Source organism: Mus pahari, chromosome 2 (genome assembly GCF_900095145.1).
Source record: "Mus pahari chromosome 2, PAHARI_EIJ_v1.1, whole genome shotgun sequence".
NCBI lineage: Eukaryota > Metazoa > Chordata > Mammalia > Rodentia > Muridae > Mus > Mus pahari.
In genome coordinates this window covers 101,159,758-101,183,623 of record NC_034591.1, presented here as the reverse complement: position 1 = coordinate 101,183,623, position 23,866 = coordinate 101,159,758, and the positions used below count along the sequence as shown (strand labels likewise).

General features: G+C 50.3%; 1 protein-coding gene across 16 annotated transcripts in view; it reads right to left on the bottom strand.

Moving 5' to 3' along the window:
- The window catches only part of Dysf (dysferlin), a 202,984-nt gene that overhangs the window by 49,119 nt on the left and 129,999 nt on the right, over positions 1-23,866 (bottom strand). For 8 of the 16 annotated variants that reach the window (XM_029535482.1, XM_021191876.2, XM_021191884.2 and 5 more), the window contains 8 exons: positions 21,361-21,501; positions 20,782-20,811; positions 19,529-19,558; positions 11,759-11,860; positions 11,496-11,657; positions 9,569-9,734; positions 9,201-9,277; positions 4,653-4,715 (listed from right to left, as the gene is read on the bottom strand). In XM_029535482.1, the coding sequence (XP_029391342.1) occupies positions 4,653-4,715; positions 9,201-9,277; positions 9,569-9,734; positions 11,496-11,657; positions 11,759-11,860; positions 19,529-19,558; positions 20,782-20,811; positions 21,361-21,501 (771 nt within the window). The remainder of the gene's footprint in view (positions 1-4,652; positions 4,716-9,200; positions 9,278-9,568; positions 9,735-11,495; positions 11,658-11,758; positions 11,861-19,528; positions 19,559-20,781; positions 20,812-21,360; positions 21,502-23,866) is intronic. The other 8 variants (XM_021191881.2, XM_021191880.2, XM_021191888.2 and 5 more) reach the window with 1 other exon arrangement.

The window sequence follows — 23,866 nt, the reverse complement described above, 5'->3', positions numbered from 1 at the left end:
TTTAAAAATAAAACAAAACTAAGTAATCTAATTTTGAATGCCATATTAACAAAGTGTTCTAAGTAGATCTGTAGCCTGTGAAACACATTTGAAGAATACACATTCTTCATGCTTCCACAAGACACTTATAAAAACGGACCTTTTTCTGGGTCGTAACGGTCATTTCTAAGTATTATTACACACAGACTCTGGACCATAAGATAGCTAAGCTAAGCCAGTATCAACAAAAGCAACAGAGAGATAACTTAAAATATAATTTAGGAACTTCCAAAGTATTTTTAGACAACTCAGGTGTCAAAATGAAATAACAGAAATAAGAAAATATTCAGAACAGAAAAATGGCAAAAATACTACTTGCCAAGTCCTGTGGGAAGCATAACACAATACTTAACAGAGAATTTTATAGCCTTCAATGTTTACATAGAGGTTAAAAATATAATAAACACCCCCCAAATGGGAGGAAGGAAATAATAATAATAATAATAAACTAATCAGCTACAAAATAAGGAAGCAAAACAGAAGATCAACTGGGAACTGATTCCTTGAAAATGATGAAAACAATCTAACAAAGTCTGACTAGAAAAATAAAATCCTGAATAATGAAGGAGACACAGCTAGTAGGAGGAGTAAAAGACTAGAAAAATTAAGAGGGCATTACAAAAAAATGCTATGCCAATATTTGTGGAGAGAATGGATACATTCCTATAAAATATAAATCACTAAAAGTGACTCACCTAGAAGGAGAAAATCTCAGAGGTCCTATAAAGATTCTTAAAATTACAACAGCAATTTAAAATATCCCGAGAAGAACGCCAGGTCTAGACAGCTTTACAAGTGAGTTTGTCAAACACAGACAAATGATGATGCCAGGCTTATCCTGTCTTCTTAGAAGACAGAGAAAGCTCAATGTCACCCAGGTTTTATACAGTGACTGTTACCTGAAGGACAGAGAAGGAGAAGTTTCAAGCTATTATCTTTCCCCAAAACTGGTACAAAAAGAAATCCCTGGACAGACCACGTGCCTTAAGTCCCAGCACTCGGGAGGAAGAAGCAGGCAGATCTCTGTAAGTTCCAGGATATGTAAGAGATACAGCCTGGGCTGTGTAAGAAAAAGAGAACGACAGACAGACAGACAGAGCTAAGTCTCTGCCAATGGACTCTGGCAATGCACGAAAAAAATTTCTTGACTATGTTGGTTTGTTTGGAACACACGAGGCTGTTTCTGAACTGAAAGAAAAGGGAAGTCAGTGAAAGTGAGTCACATTAACAGCAAAGGAGAGAAGTGACCATGACAATCACGTGACCATTCATGGGATACAGGAAAAGCCTTCAATGAAACAGCGTTCCTGCTAACAAACATTAATGATCAAGTTGTCGTTTACTTCATAAGTTTCATACTCCTTGGTGAGCCAAAAATATTCATCTTTTTAAAAAACTAGGAACAAAAATAATACTTTCAAAAATGTATCACATAACTCATCCAACTACAGGCCTAGCCAGTACAATAAGGCAAGAAAAAAAATAATAAAAGTAGAAAAGACAAAGAAGAAGCAGCAGAACCGATTGATCACAAGTTACACGACTGCCTGAAAGCTGAATCAGTAGGGTGAATAAGAGTCCTAGGAAAGGTTTTGAACATAAGAGCAGCGTAAGTGAGGGTTGATTTTTACACACAGGTCACAACTAACTGGGGAATGTACCTCTAAAGAACGAGGAACAGAGCCGACCTAGATAGGCATCAACGGATGAACCAGTAATGAAAATGTGTTACATCTGTACAGTAGCGATTTATTCAGCTCTCTATAAAGAAAAACACAATCATAACACTTGCAGGAACATGGACAGATCTGAAACGTATGATACCAAGCAGGCTTAGAAAAACAAAAACTGCATGTTCTCCTTCCTATGCAGATCTAGCCTACAATGTATACACACACACACACACACACACACACACACACGGTGGGGTGGGCATAGAGATTAAAAAGAAGTCAATGCCCATACCACAGCAACTGCTCAACAGTAGAGGGAGAGAGAAGTGTGGAGGACACGCTGGGCGCTAAGGTAACACTAGCATCAAAGCCTCACCAAGACAGCACAGAGTAACGTGCAGAAGCTCTGAGTATCAGCAAGCCTAACTCAAAGGTTATGGTAGACTCTCTCTTTCCAAATGTCCCCTGGACCCAGATAGACACAGGTCCGTGCCAGCTGAAGACGGGTAGCTGCTCATACACACCCTCAGAGGCTCCCAGCAAGTGAGCTGTGTCTGTGACCACAGTCAAATGGGTCTGCTTCCAACCTCCCTGTGCCAGTTGCACGGGGAATGATATAAATATGACAAAAACTATCAAATTTGAATTTAATGCTTTCACCTTTTTTTTAAGTACACACAAAACAGTATAAAGGCAGCAGTCAGACCTTAATTTTCCAAGGACTCTACACTCAGATCTTGTCACACCATTCCGTTCTTCTCAAACATTAATAAGCAAAAGGCTAAAATTCATAGATAGTGAATAGATAGTGCATGCTGGCTGTGGTTTTAAATGAACAGGGAGCATTTGGCACATCCAGATCCAAAAGGAGTTTGGTTTCTGTCCCCAAGGCTAGGGAGATGAGCGCACACAGTAGTGGGGAATCTGCACAACAGTGTCCAGGGTGAGGAGCATCAATGATCCAGTCTAACCCACCTTCCCATCAGCCGGCTGACTACCTGCTTGTGTTAGAGAAGAGGGTTTCAGCCTTAGTAAACTGTGGACCCTTGACAAACTGAGAGACCTGGGTTTACCCCAGGAACATGGAGTGGTTATGCTTTATAGAATCAGAAATAATGTAAAGAAAAGTATCATCTTGATAGATGCCAAATGACACTGATAAGACTGAACTCTTATATCTATTGTTCCTCTGTGTGTGAGTGTGGTAGGGAAGGTTATACACACATGTATGTGTAAGTATGCAAGCCATGCGCTCATGTGGAGGCTGAAGAAAGACATCAAGCGTCTTTCTCTACCACTCTGTACCTTCACACAGGATCTCTCACTGAAGCTGGAACTAAGATGGTCACCAGCCAGCCCCAGGGATCCTGCTGTCTCTGCTTACCACACCCTGCACACAGGTTATAGGCTCACATGGCTGGGCCTGGGTTTGTATGTGGGAGCTGTGGATTTGATCTTGGGTCCTCATGATTGTAAAACAAGCACTCTTGCCCACTGAGCCATTCCCCCCAGTCCTCATTGCAAGTGTAAGCTATTAGAAAACTATCAGTTAAAGACAAAATCTTGACAAGCCAAGACTATGAGTATAAAACAGCTAGTTATCACTACCATTAAAAGAAAATAGCAAACAATTCTCATTAATTAATGGCCAAATAACTTTGCTCAATGGCACCTCTACTGTCAAATAGTATTCTGAAATGAGTAATAATAAATTTCCATCTATGAGGAATAAACTGTTTGAACAGTCTTATCCATCTAGAAATTTTCTTAAATCAATAAGGGTTAAGGAGAGGGCTTAATAATGAGACAGTTGCAATGTGTACGTAAAAGTACTGTTTCCTGAGCTAGGGATGTAGCTCGGCGGTACAGCATTTGCACGCACAAGGTCCCGCGCATTTAATCCCTGGCACAGAAGAGGGAGAAGGGGGAGAAAGAGAGGGTGAAGGTGAGAAGAGTAGAGGGGGGGAAGGGAGGAGAGGTGGGGAGAAGAGAAGAAGAGGAGAGAGGAGGGGAGGCAAGGAGGGGAGAGGAGGAGGGGAGAGGAGGTATTTCCTGGTAAGAATTATAATCATTAAAAAAGAGGTATTCCACTGATAATAGTAACAAAGGCTACAAAACACCTAGGAATAAATTAAATAACTGGACCTATAGACAGCACACTAAGTCTAGCCATGTAAAGGTGGACAGCAGTGGGAATTAATAAATCAAGTGTCTGGTGATGAGTATGTAGTACTTTGAGATGCTGCACGCTACATTCAGCCATACTTTTTAAAATAGTGGGAGAACATTCACATCGTATCTTTAAGCTTTGCAGCGCATATTATAAGAAAGGACAATGATTCCAACATGGTAAAACCCAAAGTCTAAACAAGTACATAAAATAACATGGACGCACCTAAACAGTTTTAGATTCAGATGGAGATGCTGAGCGCCCTGTGTTCTGTATGTTCACAAAAGGTAACTCAGAGAAGTGTGAACATGGTAGGTCAGCAGACAGAAAGTAGTAGCCCTACTAGGTACCACAGTACTGACATCGTCCCAACCATCTGGACTCAGAATATATCAGGACTCACCGAGAGTCCTTGGCCATACCCATACTCACGTAGTGGGAGGAACAGGGAAGGTCAGCCTGTGGCCATTTGAAGAGCCTTCCTAGGCCCGGTCCCAGAGGGCAGAGTTGAAGCTAGGGACCTGCCTGCTTCCTCTGGCCCTAGCAGCCATACCCAACCCCAGCCCACACAGTTAACCAGGACTGAAGTAAGGTTCAGGAGGGCAGGAGACTAATCAGAGCCAGGGATTTCTAGGTTTGCAGCCCAGAGCTTACTCCCACCCCCGTAGGACCACACCAGGGTCAGGAAGGTCTCCTCTCCTCCCTACCCTTCGTTCTTATTCCCAAATATGGAAAGAAAATTGAGCCAACAAATAGTGAACAATACATACATGAGGACTGGATGGAGAAGGCGTCAGGTTAGTGGGACCCAAGCTTGACAGCCCGTCTGTAAGCTACAAATTAAACATGCCGGTTAGCAACAGGATTAGGGCTGAGATCTGAGGACATGTGAGGGGGAAGGTTGGACAGTTCTAAGGGAGTAGGGTTCTCCTTTGCTCGCTCCCTCCCTCCCTCCCTCCCTCCCTCCCTCCCCAGGCACTCCCTGCACCAGCTGTGGGCAGAGTGGGCTATCCCCAGTTGGACATGCCTGGCTCCATGGTCCAACCATTTATGTGACCTTGGACAGTTCCACAACCTCGCTGAATCACAGTGACCCAGAGCAACAGTGCATGGTGAGTCACTGTTGGAATTTGAGGAAGGCCTTGCCAGCTTAGTTTGGTCTCCTGCTGCTGTTTTATGTCACAGCCTTCACAGCCATGCTCGAAGGTGCACCGACACAGACATTTTCTGCCTTTCTCCAATCTGCCTGCTCTGGAGACATCTCCAGCCCCCACCATCCCTCCAATGGCTCCTTCTGTCCCTAACATACCCATACCTGTTGGGCAGGGTAGCCGAGGAAGGGCAAAGCACTCAGCTTCCATCTCCCAGAAGCAGGGGACCACATGGCTCCCCAGACCTACACAAAGGAAGCTGGAGGAGTCTCACAGGACGACCTTGCTGCCTGTTCTAGAAATGGCTCCCCAGCAGAATATAGGATAGCAGGTGGATAAAGCTGGACAGAGGGGCAGGAGGGAGAGAGGGAGAGAGAGAGAGAGAGAGAGAGAGAGAGAGAGAGACTGGGGAGGCTCCAAGACAACCTTGAAAAGGGTGACTCTCAGGCCAGACCTCCTTCCCATATAGGAGGAAAGGCTTAGGGTGGAAGTGTAGGAGGGGCCCTGTTGAGACGTGGAGTGGGCTTTAGACTCTTGCTTCTGTAGAGGAAGCACTACTAAGTAACTGCAGAGCCCAAGTCTCGGAAGGCAAGCAGAAATGGCAACCAGCCACCAGCCAGGGCTGCTGGCCAATACCAGGTACAGTAGAACCTTCCAGAATAGACTGGTGCGTGCCACCAGCAGACCCCAGATGGCCAAAGATGGCCCTGTCCCTCCCCTTCTTGCCCTGACCCTTCAGAGGCCTTAGTGTTATTTTGAAATCATTCCCTTTTAGAGAAGGTGAGAAGGGGACAGGCAGGTCACCAGAGCAGAAGGGACACATGTGGCTAAACATAGCACCAAAGCCCTGTGCAGCTGCAGAAATTACAGGTTCCCCTGGGGCTGTGGCCATAATTTGCTGCTCCCATTCTGGGACTGTGTTTCCACCTTCATGGCAGCCTGAAGACTATAAGTGAGCTCCAAATTAGCCTGAGCCTGAGATCTGCCCGCACCTCAGCCCACCATGGGAGAGAAGGCCCTCACCACCTTCTCAGGGCTCCTCCATGCCACCTTCCAGGTGTATCCTCAGTAAAACACATACCACACAAATGCACATACATTGCATCTTACCACATACACACACTTCACCACACAGACACACACACCTACCACTAACATATCAGCACATACCTACAATAGACATACATACTACCAGACCACATACATGCATACCACCTTACCACATGGATACACCACTTCACCACACACATACCAACCTTACCACATACATACACATACTCCCTCACCTCACCTCATACATGCAAACACTTTACCACACACACACCATCTTACCACATGCATACACCATCTTACCACATACATGCTACTTCACCACATACACACACACAAATACACAGAGCCTTAGCACATATACAACTCTTTAATGCACATACATATACACATACTACATCACCACACACACACACATCTTATGTGTGCGTGTGTGTACATACCATACCCCCAGCTACTAATCTAAAACCTGCATGGAATACAAACACATACACACAAAACCTTGTTATATAAACACATATATCATCTCCCCCAGACGGTATATTCCTTCCAGATGGTATGTTCAGTAAGAATGGGGCCCTGGCCTCTTCCATCAAAACAAACTGGACCCTCCTCCTCCTCCTCCTCCTCCTCCTCCTCCTCCTCCTCCTCCTCCTCCTCCTCCTCCTCCTCCTCCTCCTCCTCTTCTTTCTCCTCTGCTTCTTTCTCTTGCTCCTTTTCCTCTTCTTCTTCCTCCTCTTCTTCCTTCTCCTCTTCCTCCTCTTCCTCTTCCTCCTCCTCTTCTTCCTCCTCTTCCTCCTCCTCCTACACCACCAACCTTTCTCCTGCCACCTCCCAACCTAGGCAAGACCAGCTTTGCCTATGTGTTACATCTGGATCCCAGCTCCTGGGCACCCATTTCTCTGCCCACTCTCCAGACTGCCCATGGGCTCACACAGAGCACAAGCCTATGTCTGGCTCTTGCTCAGGCCCAGCCCTGGTCTGATTATGTCAGGACCAGGAGGCAGACCAGCCTTGACCTCTTCACTCTCTATCTCTGGATGTGCTTAGAGCCAACAGGACTAAAACAGTCCCTCTTTATCTAAGCCCATGGACACTAAAGGTGACATACAGAGAGTAGCAATCTTGTTGGGAAGCCCTGCACATACTTGTAGCTTATACAGGCCTGTGAAGCGGGCAGGAAATAGGAGCCAAGGGCAGGGGGTAAGCCAGGGGTTGAGACTCACTTAGTTACAAATACCCATCAACAAGGAAAGCAAAGCACAAACTTGTACTGACATTGTTGTGGAGCCATCTCAAATTCTCACTCAGCTTCCTCGGCTAGGAGACATTCTTCCTCAGACTCATGCAGACAATGGACAAGTTTTCTGTCTATACATACATACATACATACATACATACATACATACATATACACATACATACATTCATGCATACATACACACATACATTCATACATACATGCATGCATACATTCATATATATATATATATATACATACATGCATACATCTATCTACCCATCTGCTCACACATCTATCCATCTACCTATCTATCCATCCAGCCATCTGTTCACCAATCCTTCTACCTGTCCATCCATGAACCTACCCACCCATCAACTTACCTATTCATGCATCCACTCATTCATCCATCCGTCCATACTTCTATCCACTCATCCACTCACCTATCAACCCATCTACCTACCCATCTGCTCATTCATCATCCATCTATCTATCCATCCCTTGATTTATCTACCCATCAGTCTATCTCTATTCACCTATCTATTCATCCCTCCATCTATCTTTCCATCTATCTAGCCATCTATCTGTGCATCCATTCATTCATCCACCCACTGGCCATCTAGACAGATTCTCACTAAATACCTCTTCTAAATCAGGTCCCGTGCTGGACATTAGGGACATAAAAAAGGCACCTGGTTGCTGTTCTGCATTTAGTCCAGAGAAGATGTTGAGACCCAGACAGATATGCAGGACCTAGAGCTGATGCTGTAGGCAAGGTCATGCCAGAGAAGTGGTGACCAATGATAAGTTGAGTCTCAAATAATGGACTGAGCAAGAGAACAGGGGCCAAGACAGTCTCAGCACACAGAATGCAAGGCAGAGACCTTGTGAGTGTTAGAGGCCTATAGATAGGGATTGGGGCTTCTGGCTCATTCTCAGCATCTGTGAAAACACAGAGCAAGATTTCCTGCCTCCATAGTAGCATGAGTCCAGGAACAAACCCTAGAAGTAGTAGACTGAGAAAGAGGCAGAAACTGGTACTCAGTATCTCCAGGGGAAGCTTCTTGAGCCCATTTCAGCACTCAGCTTTGCTCTCATGTGCAAGATTAAGATTTAGTGTGTGAGTCTGCATGCACAGTCACAGAGGAGGGTGACATGCTGTACAAGTTCAAGGCCAGTCTTCACAGTAGGGCTTCTTCGCCTCTCTTGAGGCAAGTACTGAATGGGATGCAGACAGAGCACATCCACAGATCAAGACAAGAACAACAACGCTCCCTTCAGAAAAATACACCATAGGCTTCCTGACACTTGCCTTGGTATGCCATGTGGTCACCAGCAGGCCCTAGGTTGCAGAGTGCCCAGAGAAAGGATGACGGATTGACTACCTGCCCCTCCCCCAAATCCTCCCTTCTTGGTCCTAGAGGTGGAGGATAAGAAAGATATACTATAGTCCTAAACTAAGCAAGCCGCTCTCTCTAAGCTACCTCCAAGGCACTGCCAAGCATGAGATCAGGGACTAATCTTCCTTCAAAGAAGAGACACTCCCTTCTGTCTCTCTTCTCATTGAGGGATCTCAGGCAGAAAGCCTTCGATGCAGCCATAAGGTAGATGTTCCATTTTCCCCCACATGCTTCCAGAAAAAAGGTTAGATCTTACCCTAAGGACGACACAACCTTCCCCATCACAATGAAAGTTCCCACCCGTGTCCTTCCATCAAGCAGCACCCAGCTACCAGGGTATAGAGGGAGGCATAAAATGGCCATACCATAGCAAAGAGAAGGGGAGGGGCTAGAGGGAATGAGGAATACAGGGTATGGAACTAAAGGCTAGCTTGCTGGGAACAGGGCAAAAGGGAGCTGACATCTCACTTATCCTACCTGGACAGGAATGAGAGGCTCCTTGTCGTCGATGTCAATCAGTACATCTTCCCCGGGGCTGAGTAAGCTCACGTCATCTGCAGGGAGAGCAAGTCCACACCTATGAGGGACTCGGCCAGGGGACTGTCACCAGACCCCACAATCTCTCCTCCCCTCACACTGGCAGAGGAGTTTCTGTCCCCAGCCTTTCTCTTTCTCGATTCTATCTCTCCCATCTTCCCACATTCCCCACCCATTCCCTTCCCTCTACTTCTTCCCCCTATTTTGAACCATGTTCCCACCCACAAATAGGAGGTCACTTGGTCCAGGTGTGCCAACCCAAGGAAAGGATGACCTACCTCTGGGCCAGCTCAGCAAAGGCTCCTTACCTGGACCACCCTGTGGGGATGGACTCTCTGCTGAGTATGGGTCACACAGGAAGTTCTCCAGGGAGCGAATGGTGCACTGACCCACAACTGGCCGGCGGCCAAACTGGCGATTATCAATGACCTTGACCACAATAGGGGGACAGTAGAGGTCCTCTCTGGGTAACATCTGGGGAGAGGAGAAGAGGGATGCTCTAAACATGGCCCCCAGCTCATTTTCTCATAGGCAGGACCAAAGAACAGAGAGTGACTCTGAACCCACGAAGAGTCCACAAGAGCCCAAAGTCCAAAATGGTGGCCAGCGGCCCAGGTGCTGGTCAGTGGGACAGGCCACACACCTTTCTGTCGGCCCTCAGCTGCTGTGTGTGAAGGCAGGTTTTCCCATAGCTTCACTTCCAAATACACCCAGGTCAGCCTGAAGTCTAAGTAAGTCTATGTTCTCTGAACCTGCACTGCCTGGGAGGAGAGGGGAGAGGGTGGCGGGGGGGGGGGGAGTTGGGCTGCAGCTCAACATTTCTTACAGACAGTCCCCCCCAAGTGGATACTCAGGAGTTGGCTTGCAGACTTAGATTCTTCTCCCCCCACCCCAAAAGCACTTTGAACACAACTTGAAATAATTTATATGCACTCCTTCAGTGGCGTCTCGGCTGCGCCAAGAGAAGGCTCCCGTTGACAGCCACTGGGCCTGGAATTTCTAGTGTGCTTTCATCTCGCAAACCATTTTCCTTCTCTCAGACTTGACTTACACCAGCCACTGGGCCCCAGCAGCCCAGAGAGCTGGAGAGGCTGGAGGGTGAGGACTAGAGGGATGAGGGGTGCAAAACTCAGGGTTCAGGGCTTAGGGCTGGGGGCGGGGCTGAGGACTAGAGGTCTGAAAACTGGGAGGCCAGGGATTGGGAGTCAAGGGTCAATGGCAGGGGTCTGAGAGTAGTGGGGGGTAGGGACTGGGGCTGAGAACTTGGGGCTGGGGTGGGGATGCTGGGGGTTGAGCGGTCAGAAGCTAGGAGACCAGTGAGGACAGGGACAAGGGTTGGGAGAGCATGGATTGAGACCACAGTGGGGGCTGGGCCAGATTTGAAGGCTATGGGGGTGGGAAGCTGAGTAGTTAGGTGCTGGGGACCCTGAGAGCTGAAGCTGCAGACCAGGAAAGCCAGGGCTGAGGAATGGGAGTCAAGGGTAAGAGCTCAGGGGCTGGGCACTGAGGTCCTGGGGATGAGCATTAAGGGGTCAGAAGCTGGGGAATTGGAGGAGAGAACTCAAAACTCAGGGGCAGAGCTTATGGCTGAGATCAAAGACTGCAGTATCAGAAGCTAGAAAGCCAAGGGCTTGGGGCAGGGGTTTGATGGTTGAAAATCCACGAGCTATAAGACTAAGGACTCAGGGGCCAGGGTCTGAAAGCTGAGAACTAGGGAAGCAATGAGACCTGGGGCTTTGGAGGCCAGGGCAAAGGAAAAGGAAACTGAAAGCGGAGATGGAACTGACAGCTGAGGGCCCAATGATCAGGACAGAGGCTGAGGAAAAAGAACTGGGGAGCCGAGGACTGGAGATTGAAGTTTCCCTGCAGGGCTCATGCTAAGACAGAACCAGGCAGGGAAGCCCAGGAGGAATGGCTGAAGGCCAGCCCTGGGGGTCCCGGGAGCCTAGCAATGAAAGCCTTTCCTAAAGGAGACATACTGAGAATGGCTCCAGACTTCTGCTAACCCAGAATCAGGCAACAAGGCTGTGTGCTACACACAGGACAAAAGCCTTCAGTGAGGCAAGAAGTAATTCCTGTATTCATAGGGAACTGGGGTGCAGAGATGATATGACTCCCTCACACACACGCCTGGGCCCTTCTGGAAGCTGGCGCTGAACCCCGAGGGTGCCGGGATCATGAGGTCACTCTACCCCTCAGGACTCTGGAAGGGAACAGTGAGGAGGTAAGGCTCACCACTTCCATGAAGAGAGTACAGACATCAAAGTTGGGGTTCTTCCGAAGGTTTCTGATGACACAGGACTGCACTGTCTGCCCACCACACTCCACCACCAGGCTGGGGGAAGAGACGCTGGCCATCTGATAGCTCTTCATGTTCCGCAGGCCCCAGGCCAGGATCTAGGGACAGAGGAAGGGGAGGGAGAGCAGCTGAGCACGTCTGAGACAGGAAGTGGGAAGGAAGACCAGGCTGGTGGCCCCTGACCCACAGCCAGGCTCACCTCAATGGCAGTACGCTGGAGAGCTGGCTTGATGTTCTGGGGGACCATGTAGACGTTGGCATCCCTTTGAGGTGGTGGGTAAGGCAAGTCTGTGTCCTCCGTCTGCAGGGGACAGCAAGAGGGGAAAAGACCACAGTGTTGGGGGAGGCCAAGGCAGTGGAATAAGAACGGGCAGGCAGGCAAAAAGCAATGGCATGCATTGAGAGACACGGGAATGGAGAAGGACAGAGCTTGAGGTGGACAAACGCATAGTAGAAATGAGGGTGCGGGAGTAGCCTCATCTGGACACCATCCTGTCCAGGATCAGGACCAACACATCTTTGCACCAGGGCAAGGCGGTCCTCCCACCACACAGGCTCCAGAACATCACTGAGCTACTTACGTGTTCCTGTCTTCAGCACACATGTGTGCACACATGAATGTACTCATGCTGACACAAGCACACACACCCTCCTGCCCCATCCTGGCCCATTTATTTCAGTCTCTCAGTCACTTCCCCCAACCCTGGCTCTCCTGCCCCGCCCTCCAGCTGAGACACATCCTGGTTTCTACCCAGACACTCTCCAACCCCAACCCTATTGTCACATCTGTATTCCACAAGGACAGGGCATCCTCATAGGAAGCCAGAAAGAACAGAGCAATGGCAAAGGAGACACAGGGATGTGTGGCCACTGTCCTTATATGACATAGAGCACCGTCAGTGCTCCAGAGGAAGCTCCATTACCAGTACAGACCAGGGATATGCGAGGTATATGGTGATACTGGCCTGCTCAGGGGTTCCAAAATGAGTCGGGCAGGAATCACCAAGAGCTTATGCGGGGAGCATGGCAATAGAGAGGCGCATGATCTCAGGCTTATGAGCTCAGAACATGGTGGCTTTGGGTGTGAACATGAGCTCTACCATCCACAAGGCAAGAAATGTGACACCTCCTTTCTGTCACTCAGCCTCTTCCCATGCGCTACCATTAGCAGAGGTTAATCACTAGCACGAGAGCTGAGAAGTCCACACCATACATGTGCAGCACATAAATGCTCACCAGCATGCACTACTAGGCAAATCAACGTAAAATGCCCTTTTCTTAAGACTTTTGACTCCATGTATTTTATAAGTTTATTAGGTCAAGACACTTCACTGCCACCTAGTGGGAAACTTTCAGAATAAACGCAAGTACAGGTTGTACTAGAGAAACTGCCCCTCCTTGGATATACCATCATTGCACATTACCCATACAGCACATCCACACACGGAGGTCTTGATGTTACAAAGATGAACTATTACCAAACGGGCTGTGCTTTAATAAGCATCACAATTACCTGCCTTACTCTCCGACAGTCTTGTTTTGGAAAGAACGCTGTATCAACAGACATTTGCCAACACAAATGACAAGAGCCGCAGGAACAGAGAAAAAGACCAGATTCCTCCTGTCTACATCAAAGTTCACAGCAAGTCCAGGCCACCTTCTGCCCAGTGGTCCACACAACCCAGAGCTGTGGTAATAAGGACTTCAGGTCCAGGAGCAGACAGCCCTGAACTCTGTGTGAGCCTGGGCAGGTTAGTCAGCACCAGTGACTCAGTGACCTCATAGAGACAGGGAATAACAATATGCTGAACAGTCACTCTGAGAATTAAACGAGATGAACAAGAGGAGTATCGGCACCAGACAGCACTTCGTAAGTGGTGTGACGGTAATTATGGCTGCCATTGCTGTCGGCACCACGGTTTTTACCACTGAGTTCCAATTGTTCTTCCAAGGGTCACTTGAGGAGCGTCTCACAGAACAATGTTGGCTTTAAAGCTGCCCTTAAACCACCAGGACAAAGGTAGAAGCCAGCTAGTTTCCTCCTAGCCCACACAGAAAGTGACATGGTATAGAAAGAGAGACAGTCAGAGCTGCCTCTGTGCACACATGCATGGGAGCTGTGCCCACCACATAGCCCAAGAGAGGTACCCCAGAGACCCTGTGCAACCACCATAGAAGCCGGGCTTCTAACAGAACCCAGGGCGGCACTAGCCACATTTGCAGGTGGCTATGCAGCAGGGTGGCCTGTTTTAAGGGCCAAGCTTTGTGCGGCATATTCTATACCCTCTCATGGCTGATGCCCAAGCTACTGTAGAACCAAGGCCAAATAGCAGGGGTTGGCAACAGGAAGTGTTTGCCTCTAAGCTTGAGGAGGCAGGACAATCTCCCTCACCCAGCCACCCATTTCTTTATCACCACAGAAAACCATCAGCTAGCTGTGGACTAGGCTCCACCTTCCCTTCTAGCTCCCCGGAGCACTGCGGTGATGTCATCCTCTGTAAGGCCTGAGAACCAGACTCCCCACAGTGGGAGCCCACTTCTCGAGTAGGATGAAGACAAGGGTGCCTAAGCAGGTTAAGCATCAGCATAATACCGTGCCCGTCCGGAGGAAGCCCTGCAGGAAGAAGGCAGGTGTGCACAGCTGTGGAGCCAGCCACGTGGAGGCAGGAGGGAGAGAAGCAGAGACAGAGGTTAGAGGACATCCAGGGACCACTTCCTTAGTGTGAGGACACCACTCTCATCCCAACACTGTCTCTGCCCACCACGCTGTCCCCCGGCCTCCCACAACATTCCTGCCCTATGCCACTTGGCTTCAGATACTCAGGATCCGGCTCCTGATGGACTTCTCTGCCCAGCCTGGAAGACACCATCCAGTACAATGATGTGTCATGTGTGCCACACTACCCAGAGCTGTGACGGTGCACCCAGTTCCTGGTGTTCTCCAGTTCCCTGACCCCATCTCACCCCAGCCTTCCAGTCCTTCACCCTTCCTTCCGTATCTGCCTTCCCACCCCGGGGGTCTCTGTCCATCCACACTATCTCTCGGAGTCCTCCTCCCTGCCTCCAGCCTCCTCCTCTCCGCAGCACCTCTTCCCTGGGGACTTCTCTCCCAAGTCAAGATCGGCAGCCCAAGGTCACTTGCAGAGTCTCACCTCTCCCATCACATGTCAAATGTCAGCACTTGCCAGCTGAGCTCAGTGTCTCTTCTGAAGTCACCTGCCAGGCTACCTCCACCCCTTCCTCCCTGAGCCCTGAAAAGCTGTCATCTTTTCTCAGAGGCATTCTGTCCCTTGGGTTCCCCCCTGACCCCACGGCCCCATTCCTAGCATCTTTCTACTCAATTGGCCCAAGCCTCCTTTCTGGTGGCCTCTCTCACTTAGCTTGTCCATGATAACATTTTTATCCATCTCCCCAAAACCTGCTCCCTTCAATGTCATCTCATACATCACCACCCCCCCCCAGCACCCACCATGACAACCAATGCCACCCTTGGCTCCCCATTCCTGCCTTACTATGGTCACCAGGCACCTCTGACCCTTTCCCTAAATCTCTATCCTGTGTGTTCTCTCTTGCTCCCCCTCCCCCTCTCTCCAGTCCCCTTATCCACAAGTTTCCTTTCTGCCCTCTGATGTCCAGTGACCCCCTCTGTGGTCTCTTTCCTTCCAGTTCTGCACACACCCTCAGCTAACAAAGCCTACGACACTCTGTGGGCACAGAGTTAGGATATGTAACCCAAGGGACCCTGTCCTCAAGACACTTGAAAAGCCTGAAGAGGACCCCAAGACCTCTCATCTTCCAGCCACTGTTGACTTCCCTCACCATATGACTTTACCCTTCAGGATTCCCAAAGAGAGACTAGCCATCTCTGGAATACTGCCCTTCTTAAGTAGAGGCACTGTATTCTCTACAACCTTGGGACTCAGCACTCGCCATCCATCTGTCTGGAATACAGTCTCTCCCTCTTCATACGGCCACTTCCTGCTTGGACTGTATAACATCATTTAAATCTTCTTTGGTGACCTAAGCTTATTATGTTCCTGTATCTCCACGGCCCCCATATCCTCTGTCCATCGACCTTCAACCCACTGAAAGATACACCAATTACCCCAAGCCATTTCTCTGTTGGTCATTGTCCCTAGCTACCCAGCAGCTCTGGATTGCTAAGCAATGACTGTGAGAAGATACAAGGAGTAAGGAAGGGATTCAGCAGAGATAGAAGCAGGTAATGAAGTGGCTCTCCTTGACTGTACTGCCACCTGCTCTGCCATTATCGTCAGGTCCCCTCTGAGCCCTTGCTAGGTGGGCCCACTCATGGCTGAGAGAGTTCTCTACACCACCTCCTAAAACCTGGTACAGCCTTCAGGGCTAAACTCACCTTTCCCCCAGTTTCTCCAGACACTCCAGAAACTTCTTATAGCCTTGCTCTCTGACATCTGTTATACCTAAATGACTCCTATAACACATCTATACATACACACACATATACACACACGCCCTACACAAATGCATACCCCTCACACACACACTCACACAGACACACAGACACAGACACACACACACACACACACACACACACACACCCTACACAAATGCATACCCCTCACACACACACTCACACATACACACAGACACAGACACACACACACACACACACACACACACACACACAATTTCTCGCACAGATTCGATGAACCTAACCGTCCTTTATTCATCTCACTCAAGAGGTAATAGTGAGCCTGGGTCATATTGCCAGCATCTACACATCAACTTCTGCCTACCTAGGGGCCCCAAAGCTATCTCTCCAGGACAGTATGGGTACTGGGACACTTAACAAAGCAGGACAACATAACTCCACCAGGTCACCAGGAAGGGAGGACCAGACTTCAAAAAGCAACCAAAGTGTCTGATTGGCAGCCATATTAACCCAACTCCTATGCCTGCCCTGAAGACAGAGCAAAGCTGGGACCACCTCTAAGTGGGGGTTCACAGGTGGGCAGGGTGTCGGTCAAGTCAACTCAGACCCAGATATCCAGGAACAGTTGAGGGTCTCCTCCCACCAACAGAAGCCACACTTAGACTCCTCTCAACCCACATAGCCCCATGGCCAATTCAGCACAGACCGCTGAAGGCCCAGATACACTCCTAGTCCTCGGTGACACTAGACAGATGTCCCTTTCCAGGGCAGTGCAGGTGTTGACATACCTCTGCAGCCAACTAGACTGTCCTGTCCCCAGTAGCCCTCAGACTCCCACCTCACCCAAAGGGGACCATTCTGGTTCCTTGGGGAGCTGCAGGAAGGGGGCAGCCAGGCAGCAGGAGGCTCCATAGTCCGTCGGCCCCACCCCGCTCATTAGGAACAACATGCTGGTCTAATTACACTTCCCAGGAAAATAGTGTTTCAAATTAAGGCCTTGGGGGAGGAGGAGAGGGATGGGGGGCACTGGGCTTATTTTCCTGATTGCAAAACACCAAATGTTTCTCTTCTAGTGGATGCTGGGGTGCAGGATTGAAACTGGACTAGATCTCAGTGTAAACTGTATACCCTGCTGCCTCCAAGATTTGGGAAGGCGCCTAAGGGTAGCTGGTTGGACCACCATTTTGTTAGAACAAGGGGCCACAAAGCATATGCGGCCCTCCACCAGAGTATCCCTTACCTCAGAGCAGAAGAGAAGAGGGACAACTAGCAGTGTCCTTTGGACAGTCAAATTCCCAGCCCCTGGATAAGGTCTTCCTCTACACAGGTTCCCAGTTGTAAGAGTCCCACTAGCAAGGAGCTCCAACACTTCGCCTGCCATGTGTGTGCACGCGCACAAGCGGTCTCACTAACATGTGCCCATGCGCACTGCCATTTCTCAGGAAATCTTAAGTTGCAGTTTCTTTGAACTCATCCCCCTTGGCAGCCTGAATTGCCTTTGTTCTCCAGACCAAAAAAAAAAAAAAAAAAAAAAAAAAAAAAAAAAAAAAAAAAAAAAAAAAAAAAAAAAAAAAAGAGGGGAGGGGGAGGGGGACTCAGAAGAGGGAAGATGGGCCAAGGAGGGCACAGAAGAAGGGTGAGACAAGAGAGGGGGATGGGGAAGAAGCTCAAAAAAACAGAGGGGGAAAAGGCCAAAGGTACCATCAGCTCTTCACAAGGGCTCAGACCTCTGGCTGCCTGGCTTCCCCACCTGGAGCTCACAGAGCCATGATCCCCTGCAGAGAACCTGGGGACTGGCTATTGCTCTTCCTGCAATGTCCCTAAACCCCACCCCTGCTCCTACCCAAGACACTGCTTCCAAAACATTCCTGCCCCTCTCTTGCTTCAAATACTAGTTCAGTGTCTCCTCTTCCAGGGACCCATCTTCTGTCTTGCTTCAGAAGCAGCCAGCCCTTCAGTCTCTAGGGCTTGTGTGGCTCTCTCCATACCTCACTGTGCTAGCAGTATGGTGCACCTGGACTTAACCGCTCTGGAGCCTCTTTGTTCCTCCTAGCCTGTCTCCAGTGCGCCCCCACAACAGCAGCTGTCTCGGAGGCCTCCCCAGTCTCTCTTCTAAGGCCTGGCTTTACTGTCTCTGCCCTGCAGGCCAGCACGCCCTAGCACATCTCTCCTTCTGCTCTGCTTCCAGACTCCCAGGAGAGTGGGCCCAGTGTGCACGGGGATAGGACTGGGAGGTTGGAGGGAGTTAACAGGGAACACAGGCAGGTGATGGGCCACCACAAACCAAAAAAAAAGACAGAAAACCTCTGCTGGGTCAGCAGGCTTTCTGCAGGAGCAGGGGGAGAGACCTGCCTCCTCTCATCCTCTGGGGAGACTTAAAACTGAATAAGTCCCAAGTTCCCCTGGCTGAGCCTCCTGCCAGGGGAAATGTGTTGAGCTCGGGGCTACGGATTACACTGCCATGCTCTGGGATAAAGAGTATCACAAAGCCATCTTATAGGACGGGTCTCCCTGGGTCTCGAACCCTTGACCCTGCCTGGCTAGCCCTGTCTGTGTCCAGCAGACTCCTAAGGATCATCCTTCCTTGGCCTGCTGACCACAGGATGCCTCATCAGGGGACCTTGCCAGCCCCGATGCTCAGTCCTTCAGGGTCTGGCCTCTAGCTGCAGTTTTGATTTGCTTCCTGACAGCCAGGCCACAGCCGCATCCTTGCCCCGAGTCCGAGCCCTAGCTATTCCATATGGCACATCCGGTCATGAAGGGTTCTAAGTCTGTCATAACTCATCCCTAGGCTGGGCCCTCTTCAGCACAGCCTGTGGGTTTTGGCTTGGGTTCTATGTTGCCTTCCAAATCGGCAGTCTCTCCGCATGGCCGCCAGAAGCAGGAGGCCGCCTGTCAGGCGCGAAGAAGGCCAGCAGCTGGCAGGCCCCCACCTCTGCCTGGGAGTGAAAGGAAGTGAGGGAATGGGGTGCGGGGGGGGGGGGGACTACAATCCCACATCCTGACTGATCTTGCACTTCAAGTCCAAATTGCACCGAAAATGTCAAGTGGTATCCGTTCTCAACCCAGCCCAGGGAGTCCCTGACTCCCTGATGGAGGACATGGACAGCCTTTTCCTGCTTGAGCCTCCACCCAAAGCTCTCCTTCCCACCCATCTTCACACTGTACCTAGGCCTGCTGTACCAAATATATGTGCCTCCCGCCTTCTTCAGTGCTCTGTCAAAGTCTCCTAACGCTGCCTCCACCACCAGAAAGCTTTCCTGGGCTACTCTGGTGCTCGCCCAACATTTTATTCTTGAAAACACGCCATCTGCTACTCAACCAGATAAAACTTGAGATTGCCATTCAAGTGATCTGTGTATGTCTGGACTACTAAGAGGGTATCGAGACTGTGGGGCTAGAATCACCTCTCTGGATGTAGCCTGGGTAGCCATGGCTCCATTCCAAGCAAAAGGACGAAAATCTAGATCAGTCACCCGACAACATGAGCTCGGAGGCTGACCTCCTTTCAGGTCTACCACCACCCCCAACCTCCTATCCTTAGGGTCAGCTTACCTCATCCAAAATCCTTGAAGTTTCATGCATCTGCGATGGGCCACATCCAGGATAGTGGGAGAGCCAGGGGAGCAAAGGGTCTCCATTAGTATCCTGAAGCACTGGCTGAGACAGAGATGGAACCCACAGAAAGCCCTCCCACCAAGGGTGAGCAGGCTGGCTACCTCACCACACCCTCCCATATGAAGAAGGGACCATGAGAAAGTCAAATGTACTCTGGAAGTGACAGGAGGGAGAACACCAGATGGGAGGTGGGAGGGACCTGGGACTCTGTGTAATAGCCCCTGAAAGAGTCTCAGGCAAAGCTGTGGAATTGTATTGTGGACCTGGGGAGCCATGGAAAGCCACCCGGAATCCCCAGGGGTAGCAGAGCTAAGAGCCCAGCTCTGACAAAACAAGGGGGAAGAGTGGCAGGAAATAGGGAGACACAAGAGTGTGGAAGGGGCTTGTGTGGTCACAACCATCCAGACCCTGTGTGTCCCAACAGCCCAAGCAGCTCCATCTGAGCCTGGTCTAACCTGGAACAAGGAAGCTAATACCCCTGAGACTCAACACAGGTTTTTCTATTGGGACTTCCAGAGGTAGGAAGAGGACCAAGGGGACATTGCCAGCAGAGGAGAGGACAGGGTCACATGAGCTAGGCCAACGGGTCTAATTGAAATTCCTATGCGTCAGAAATTCCATGGGGCTGAGTGGAGTGTGGGGTGCTTGGCCTCTACCCTCAGATGGATGGAAGAGGACCTAGAAATTTGCATTTCTAATAATCCTAGGCTGCTCTCACTTTTTTTTTTTTTTTGTCACGGCCTGAGCCCATGGTCCTCAGCCTTGGCTGCATGTTAAAGGTCTTAGGAGGTGTTGGAAGGCCCTGACCCTGGGCCACACCCCCAGAGGCTGTGGTGAAACTTGCACTCCAATGAATGTTAAATCCATCATGGTGAGTTTAATGCCCAAACAGTTCACAGCCCCTAGACAGAGGGCTCTGAGCTCTCTGCAGTCTAGAACTCACGATGCTCAGTTACCTCAAGGCAGGTGGTACCCAAGTTGGTCATGGAGCCATTGAGTAAGATGGGGACTTCTAAGATGTGAATTCTAGATTCACAATGGGTACAACTCCGCCTGCCCTGGGGTCACACTGAGCCATCTTCTACCTGAAGGAGCTTCTAGTGGGCTAAGGCAGGACCTGATAACTGACCCCCTAAACGTAGAAAGGTTTGCAGACACAGGGAGACTGGAGACATACAAACAAGACTTACCTCAAAGCCAGGGATGTGATGGATGGCTGGCTAGAGAAGAGAGAAGAAGGTGTCAGTCACGTTCACCCATCCCAGTCCCTCATCCTCACCCTCATTTCCACACCCACAGCTTGTGTCAAGTAGTGAACAAGCCAGGGATACGGGCTGTCCCAAGCTAAAGGGGCAATAGGCTGTATCCTCCAGATGCCCAGAGCATACAAACGAGGTTCATGTGGAACCCGTGGCAAGCCTGGGGACGGGACTCAAAACAGCCTGGTGTTTGAGAGTGTGGTCTTGGTTACAAGATCCAGAGCCAGACCATGGCCCAGCCAGGCCAAGATCCCGCCCTTACCTGCTCCCAGTACCCGTTCACTACACCTGAAGCCCCTTGCCCCAGATAGACAGGCTCCAGGAAAACACACGGGGAGTGACCCAGGAAGAAAACCTGCTGTCATCCCAGAAGCCAACAGCTTCTGAAGTCAGAAGGGATGAACAGTGTACGTGTCCGTGTGAGGTCTCACTTCACTGTGTGGACAGCCCCGCCACCCTTGGCCTGTGCCCTAGCTGGGCCTCCCAGGCCTGGACAGTGGCCAGCCTTACCTTCTCTCTCTGGATAAGCTCGAACGCTGCCAGCAGCTCGCCGGCAGGCTGGCTGCCCCGGGTCAGTGGGAACCAGGCCAGGCGGGGCATCCGTTCCAGGCTTGGCTGACAAATACAGCGACCCATGAACTCATCAGCGCCCTAGACCGGTGTAGAAAAGGAAGAGTCCGTGTCTTCCTTCAGCCACCTGAGAAAGTAGGCCTGTGTGCTACCTCCTGGGCTAGAGAGGGCCCCAGAAGTCAGGGCAGCCTCTTGTGTGAAATGGCAAAGCACTGCCCTTTTGGTGGGAACTGCGGGGACAAGATGTTAGCAGCCTCGAGCTGCAGCACTAGGATGAGATTTCTCCAAGAGTTGGGAAGTCCTTCTGTATATCCAACAAGTATTCCCCATGCTTCTGCTTAATCCATCTCTGAGCTCATCAGAGACCAAGAAGAAACAAGCTGCCTACACTTCCTTAACGGCCTCGTTTGACATGTCAGGGGTTCTCATATCACTTAACTGTGTTTCACCCCTAACTTCTCCACTTTTTCAGATTAAAAACAAAAAAAGTCATCTTGCTTACCAAAGTGAATCGTACTAAAATGATGTCTTTACCTCCTAAGTCTTGTACCTGGATCCCTCCTTCACTTCAGCTGCCCATAAGACAGGGTTCAACCCCTATTGGTCACCGCTTATCTGTTCTTCCTGGCCTACCTCCGTACCCCTCCCCTGCAGCCCCTCGGCCTCGCCCAACTCTTGCTCCCATGCCTTTGTGGTGGTGCCCACCTCTCCCCACCTCAGGCACAGTAGACAAACTACCCGTAGCTCACGGGGCAGTCGTGACAGATGGTGCTGTGGGCATCACAAGCCCTCAGCCCTGGCCCAGGAGAGGAACTGGGGGACAGCCCTGACTGTTCTCATGCTACGATGCAGGAGGGCCTCAAGTTCTCCAGGAGCCATCCTGGAATGGGTACCAGCTCCAGCACTCACACCACGCTAATGACCTCCAGAATTATCACTCAGAGGAGAGAGAAGCCACAGTGCTGGGAAGGGCCTGGGGCTTCTCGGGGCCAGATGTGGCCCCCTTAGCTGAGAGGGGTGGGGCTGGCAAGGCAGCAGAGATCGGGGTGATGGCGATTCTAGATTCACAATGGGCACAACCCTGTCCCATCCCTGGAACCACCACTACTCCAGGATAGACCATGGTTCTCCCTTGCCTCCCTCATAGCCTGGCAAGCATGAGAAGGGCAGCTTGGAGCAACATTTCCAGAAGATTCTTCTCAACGAGTGTTTGTGGCTAGCCAGCCAGGGACAGAGCAGAGGGGACCCTGCCTGGGTGGAGAACGGCAGTGAGATGGAGAGTGGGGTGTGGATGAGCAGACTTCCAAAGGGCTCTGGCTCAGCCTGGGGACCTACCAGCTTGTCTTGCACCAGACCAGCGCCTCCCAGCTCCCAGCCCCCAGCCCCCCTCCTGTCCCCACAAGCATCAGGCCCTGCACTCATCCTTCCCCGGGGACACTCCATCCAGTCACTCTCTGTCCTTGAGCTCAGCTTTCTCAAGAGCTCCCAGGTCAGAATCACTGAATCAGACCTGCACTGCCCACTGTCAGCCTCTGGCATCATTTGGGGGGCACCTTATACGGCATCACCCTCCCTCTCGCCCCTGGCTGCCACGCCTTCCCAGGACCGCTGATGCATCGTTATGGCAACCTCTTCCAACCACTCCTCCTTGCTGCCACACTGCCTGCCAGACCTGGCCTCTCTACCTAGTCCTTTTTTTTCTGGTACCACATGGCCTCCCTTACTGAAAGCAGCATTCTGACCCCAATCCCTCAGCTTGCCTCGCTCTTCCTCTTCCTCCTCCAGCAGCCCCCACACTTGCTAGGATGCCCGCATGGTTTCAGGATTTGGTCTTTGCCACAGCTCACCCTGGTATTTTCCACAGCACTGTCTTACACTGCGGCATAAACCACCTTGTTGTTTTGTTTTTAGGCGAGGTCTCAAGTAACCCAGGTTAGCCTCGAATTTGATAGGTAGCCAAAGAGGACCTTGAACTTACGATCCTCCTGCCTCTACCTCCCAAGTGCTGGGATTACAGGCCTGTGTCACTATGCCTAGTTTATGCAGTTCTAGGGCTCCAATCCAAGGCTTTGTCCATGCTAAGCAAGGACTCCACCAGTTATGTCCCAAACACAGCACACACCCGTTGCAGTAACTTAAACAGAATTTAAAACTCAGAAACACAAGGCTGGCGGCTCCCAGACTGCAGTGCCAGAACACCATGGAAAGGCTCTGCCTGTGCTGCAGGGCCATATGGTGATCCAGATGCTCTGTCTCCCCTAGAGGGTTCTTCACACTAGAGTGTCTCAGGTCCCACCTAGACAGCAAACCTCAGGCAAGGGGCCACTCAGCCCGGTTCAGCAAAATGTTCAATTAGTTAACTGTGGGGAGGAGGGACAAGATAGAGCCAGAGAAAAACCAAGTACTAATCCACAACTCTGTGTGCTTTCAGGACCTGATCCCTCCC